General features: G+C 56.1%; 1 protein-coding gene across 2 annotated transcripts in view; it reads right to left on the reverse strand.

The window, feature by feature from the left end:
• Window positions 1-2291, reverse strand: part of SLC7A5 (solute carrier family 7 member 5) — a 30315-nt gene extending 28024 nt beyond the window's left edge. For both annotated transcript variants that reach the window (XM_036924206.2, XM_036924204.2), the window contains exon 1: window positions 1665-2291. In XM_036924206.2, the coding sequence (XP_036780101.2) occupies window positions 1665-2205 (541 nt within the window). In that variant the 5' untranslated portion in view covers window positions 2206-2291. The remainder of the gene's footprint in view (window positions 1-1664) is intronic.
• Between the last annotated feature and the right edge of the window lie 3709 nt (window positions 2292-6000).

Consider the following 6000-nt stretch of genomic DNA (forward strand, 5'->3'; position numbering starts at 1 on the left):
CCCATTTACCTCCTTACCCCTAAGAGTTTAAAAAAAGTAAGGGATCCTTTTTTAAAGACAAAAAATGGGGCCTTTAAGGATAGTATCTTTTTCATTCCATACTGGGTACAAAAATTAAATCGTATCTAACCACAAGGAAAAGTAGACAATTACAGACCTCCTAACGACAAAGGAGCCCACAAAGCCCGCCTGCCTTTGGAGGGACCTTCCCTTACTCTGCTGGACACATCACCTGCTAAGCCCTCAGCTCAGAGCCCCACCGGAAGCCACAGGGGGTCCTGGCTCGAGGCAGACGGTTACCGTGACTACTGCCAGATTTGGACCCAACTTTTTTAAAGCAGAGATCCACATAACTGAGACTCACCAAAAAAGCAAACAATGGCCCTTCACCTGGCGCGGCTGCTCTGTTCGGGTCTCAGGACAGCACGCAGCCTCAGGGATCCGCCAGTTTACAGGGGAACATGCCTCAAGAACTCTGGAACACCCCCTCCACTCTACACAGCATGGCTTCTGCAGGAAACTCAGCCCACATGCTCTAAAGACCAAAAGCACGGGCACATGCATTGCCCATCAGAAACCACCCCCAGGGTGCCCAGGGTAGGACCCCAAATCATCGGGTAGCCCTGATAGTTCTGTACCTCTATGCACTCTCTATTTTCGGGCAAATCCTCAAACCAGGAGGCAGCTCCTGAAAGCAGGGCCCTTCCATCTCCGAAGCCTCCTTGGAGGTTGGCCTATAGAGGCGTAAAAACTGCCAACAACCAAGAAATAAAAGAAAACTGCATGGCATGGGATACAAATGAGTTTTTTCTGAAATCCCGTGAGAACACTGAGCGTGATTCCCTCTGGCCTGGTTGCTCACAGATGCAGGCCCCGCAGGGGCCATGACTGCCCAACACCAGGACTGTGGTTAACGGCTGTTTTTCAGCACAACTTGGGAAACCTACCCTCCACCCCAACACACACATTTAATCTGCAGCCAAGCACCCCTCTCTCATGCTCACTAGGAAATCTTCTGGGGATTGGACGCTGCTGCCTGTGTGAACAACTCACAACTTTGTTACTATTGTTTTCCGTGAGCCAGCCTCTGCACATTCCTGAGAAGCTGGAGAGCAGAAATGAATGAGTTTGTTAACCAGTTTCTGTCTGTACAGTCAACATTAGGGAGCTCAAACAGGAAATCTGCTTTCCAGACACTCCATGCCTTCCAGAGGCAGGGTTATCAGCTCCACCGGTGATGTAAGGCTTGGGTGGGCTTGACCGGATCGGAATGGACTAGGTGGGGAAGTGGAATGCCCGCCAGAGGCTGGGGAAAGGGACACCCCGCTGACTCACTGCAGAATCCCCTAGGTGATGTGTAAATGAATGAGACCCACGTGGGTTCTGGAACCAGAGACTTTAGACTACAAGTGCAGGATGGCGTCCGGATATGGGGATGGTCCAGGGATGCAGGGATGACCCTGGGGCGCAGGGATGTTGGGACGGCCCAGGGATAGTCGGGGTAGTCCGGGGATGGCGCAGGGATGTGGGGCGATCCTGGGGCGCGGGAATGCGGGCTGGCCCGGATATTCTGGGGATGCAGGGCGGCCCGGGGCCGCGGGGACTGTCCGTGCGCGCTGCGACCACGGCATGCCCACCCCGTGGGGATCCCGGCCGGTACTCACGCACGCAGAGACAGGCCACGAGCTTGGCGGCCTCCTCGGGCACAGGGCAAGTGGGGAAGAGCGGCTTGAGCAGGTAGGTGGCGAAGACGAGGGCCACGATGTACTGCGAGGAGGGCCGGATGATGAGCAGCTCGATCCAGAGCTTGAGGAAGGCGGGCAGCGAGCCGTAGACCTCGAGCATGTAGGCGTAGTCGCCGCCGGACTTGGAGATGGTGGTGCCCAGCTCCGCGTAGCAGAGCGCGCCCACGATGGAGAAGACGCCGCACACGGCCCACACCACCAGCGCCAGCCCCGGCGAGCCCGCCTCTTTGAGCACACCCGTGGGCGTCACGAAGATGCCCGAGCCGATGATGGTACCCACGATGATGGCCACGCCGTTGAGCAGCGTGATGTTGCGCTGCAGGGTCACACCCTCCGAGCCTTCCTTGCCCTGCGCGCCAACCGCACGCTGCGCGCCCAGCATCCGTTCCCGCGCCTGCCGCTCCTCCTCGGCCGCCGCGGGGGCCGCCGCCGCCCGCCGCTGGGCCCCCGAAACAGTCATGCCGCCGCCGCCGCCGCCGCCGCCGGCCGGAATCCGAGCGCGCCAACCGTCAGGAAACCCAGACTCCCAACGTGCGGCCACCAGCCGCTGCGTCCACCAGCGCCGTGCGCCGCCTTTTATAGGCCGCTTCAGGCCCCGCCCTCGGCAGCCGTCCCGCCCCGCCCCTTCGCGCAGACGCGCGTGCCCGCGCCCCGCCCATGGCCCCGGTCCCGCCCCCAGCTCTCCCAACAGCCGGGCCCCGCGCACGTGGAGCCTAAGGTCTGGGCCCCGCTTGGTCCCGGGGACCCCGGCTCGGCTCTGCGCACGTGCAACGCCAGAGCCCGCGAGCTCCTCGCCGGCCCCGGGGGTGGTCCCTCGCGCGCACCCGGGGGCCCGCCGCGTGCCGGCGCCCCTCCAGGCCGGGAGCCCCAGCGCAGGAAGGGTGGGGTGCGGCGTGCGGGGCGTGCGGCTCAAAGGCCTGCCTGCCCTCTGGAGGGCGCCCAGGCCCGGCGGGGCTGGGGCGATGGGGCCCACCCAGTTTCCAGCTCCCAGGATGGGGGAGGGAGGAAGATGCCCGGAACCGCCCCCACCCCGGGGAAGGTGGGCCAGGCTGGGCCTGAGGTACTGGTGGAGTGACTGGCAGGGATGACCTGTCACCAGAGCAGGAAAGAAAAGAAGTGCTTGTTGATGAAACTGGCACGTCAACAGGGAAAAGCTCAGAACCACCTCGGGACACTGGCCCAGGTGTCACTTTGGTTCCCCACCCCCATGGGAACCCCTAGCATGCCAGCCATTTATCTGCCCTATTAGAACGGATTGAAATCTGGGCAGCCAGAGGGTCACAAGGCACAAATACTAACTCATAAGATGTTGTCTAAGTTGGGGGCTTAGGGGAATAAAGCAGTCTTTCTCCAGAGGTCGCCATGTCCTTTCAGAGGCTGCCGCTTGGCAGGGGCCCCGAGCAGTGGCGGGGCAAACCCTGCAGGCGCCCGGCACTGTGCAAATTCTTACTCAATGGCGAGGTGCCCTCACTAGAGCTGTTTGGTGCAGGGGGAAACAGGCCTGGCAGTTATGTAACTTGTCCGGCCAGTGCGTGAGCTGGAACCCCAACCTCAGACGCCCCGAACCTATGTGTTAGGCACCCTGCCACCCTTCTCCTGACTTAGGTTTCTTTCGGTCATTCATAGCAGCTAAGACTTGATAATCTCCAGAGGGATTTTGTTTTCTCAAGGACGCTAATGGGGCAAAGCTCTAAGGTGGGTCCGGAGCACCTCCTGGATTCACTCAGCAGACACCTGCAGGGCGTGTGTCCCGTGTGGGTCACAGCACTGGCTCCAGGCACACGGTCGTACTGAGACAGGGACCATCGGCTTAGACAGAATAGGGTGAGGGCCTCCGGAAAAGGCAAGGCAGGATATTTACAGTTAGGGCAATGTAACTCCACGCAAGGAAACCCACTACCAAAGCTCTGTGTTAAACATTAAGCTCTAGAGTCATTCTTCAGCGAGATCAGATCACCGGTTTTTATTATGCTAACCATTTGTAATCCTAAGATTCACTTTAGTGTGCTACAAGGCCCAGGCCTATGTGCTGTCTTTCCTCCTTCAGACCTGAGAAGGTGATTTTACGAACTAGGCAACTAATTTAGCATGCAGACCCAGCCGTAGGCGGCAGAGTAAAAGGCAGGAAGGATTCCACCTCGAAGATGATTGCATTTTAACACCCAGGAACCAGGAAGTTAAAACGTAAGATTCTTGACTTAACTCTCTAGCAAACAATACCTCAGCCCACCTTGGGGGCTGGGCAGGTGGCCTTGTTTGATAAGCCCCCAGACCAAGACGCTGGTATCTCAGGAGAAATCATCAGAGCAGGAAGTTGCTTTTGTTAAGTTAATTTTAAATATTCAGGGACCACTTAACAGGTCCACACCCCTAAGCCTTTACTCGGTTCCCAAAAATTCTCAATTGCATATAAAACCCCTGGACAACGCACCACTACGGGCTCTCTTGTCCCCTCCTGGCGTGGTTCAGGGGCTCTGTCCTCTCACTGTATCTCTCAATAAAAGCCTCTGTCCTGACCCTCCTACCTTGGGTGTTTGCTAAATTCATTCCTGGACTCTGCAAACAAGAACCCCGACATCAGTACCTCCTCCAGCGACGGAGAGGGGTGACCAGCAGTCCCCAGGGCAGTAGAAGTTACAGCCGGGCTAGGCCCAGGGCCCAAAAAGGGCCCAGAGAGCCGGCGGAAAGGAGCCAGGCGGTCCTCGCCGTCTTCCTCCCTGTGAGAGCCGGCACGGGAGGTGGAGGGAGCCAAGGGCGGGGGGATGGCCGGCACCTCGGTGCAGGGCTCTGCGCAGGGCTCCTGAGAAGCTGTGAGGGACCTTAAAAGCTGGAAGGGTGACCATATCCCAGGAGCGTGTTGAAGGTCCCATTCTCACACCACCGTGGTCCATTGGTTTTCAGACGCTAATATCCCAGCTTTCCTTTTTCCTCCGGCAAATTTGCTTTGCTGTGGGTCTCAGACTGCTCCAAGTTGGAGTCTGAAAACGCTCTACTGGAAATCCAAGACTCTAAAATCTTAGCAAATGGTGCCATCTACTGGTGACATCTTTAAGGCGCTTTTTTTCTACAGATTCAAATCAACCGCTTACTCAGCAGTGGTCTTTTCAGTGTTAGCCAGTAAATTATTAAAAGGAATGCTATTTATTCTTAGGAGGGCTGGAGGGGAGGATGCTTTGAACATTTCTGTAAGGGAAGTTTGGGAGTTTCCATAAAAAGCCTTAAAACCATGTGTCCCCTCTGACCCAGTAATTCCACATCTAGGAATTTATCTAAGAAAATAAGGAGTGAGCCATAGTGTGGTTACATAACTTTATTATAACTTTAAAGCATAATAGCCCATACTGTAAATGAACAAAACGTCCAACAGATTTGCTTTGCTAAACATTGCTGAATCCACACGGTGGATTACAGGGCAACCATTAAAAACCAGGATGTAAAACTCTTTACTGGCACAATCTGTTCTTGCTTTGTGAGGAGTGAAGCAGTGAGATGTAACATTCAGAGGCCCCACGGTGGACGCTGGCTAAGCTGGGACCCCCCCTCCTTGTCATGTTTTGTCAAGCTGCTGGTGTGGAGAAGCAGCACCGCCTGTTTCTTAGGTGTGGGGTGCAATGTGGCCTCAAGGCTGCTGCCTCTTCTGGGAGGAAGGCTTCCTAGGGCCTCTTAGAACAGGATCGGCCTTGGAGTTGCTGAACTGCCCCGGAGCAAGGTGTACACTGGCAGGCGCTTTAGTAGGGGTTGAAGACGAGAACCCCTGTCAGGAGGTTTGTCCCGTGTGGGGTCTCAGAGGCTCTGGAGCCAGTCTCAGAGGAGAACAGACCCTCCAGCTGCTGGAAGGTAGGCTAGACGCTGGCCCAGTAGGGTGGCCGCTCTGCAAGCCTTGTCTGCCGGCCTTCTGAACCCTCTTATGGTATCTCCAAAGCTGCAGTGGTCTTCAGGTTCTGCATGGCAACGTGTGGGCTGCGGAAAAGGGGGTTGAGGGGCGGGGAAATGGGTGAAGCTGGTCAAAAGGTGTAAACTCCCAGTTGTGAGATAAGACATGAGCCAAAATGCACAGCATGGTGACCACAGCCAACAATACTGAGTCGTACATTTGAAAGCCGCTGAGAGTGGATCTAAAAGCTCTCATGACAAGAAAAAAAACTGCGGTGATGGGTTGACTAGACTTACTGTGGCGATCATTCTGGGATATAGACATTTACCACATTAGAATGTTGTGCACCTAAAACAAATGAGATATGTCAATCGTACGTCA

The sequence above is a fragment of the Manis pentadactyla genome, chromosome 15 (genome assembly GCF_030020395.1).
Source record: "Manis pentadactyla isolate mManPen7 chromosome 15, mManPen7.hap1, whole genome shotgun sequence".
Classification (NCBI taxonomy): domain Eukaryota; kingdom Metazoa; phylum Chordata; class Mammalia; order Pholidota; family Manidae; genus Manis; species Manis pentadactyla.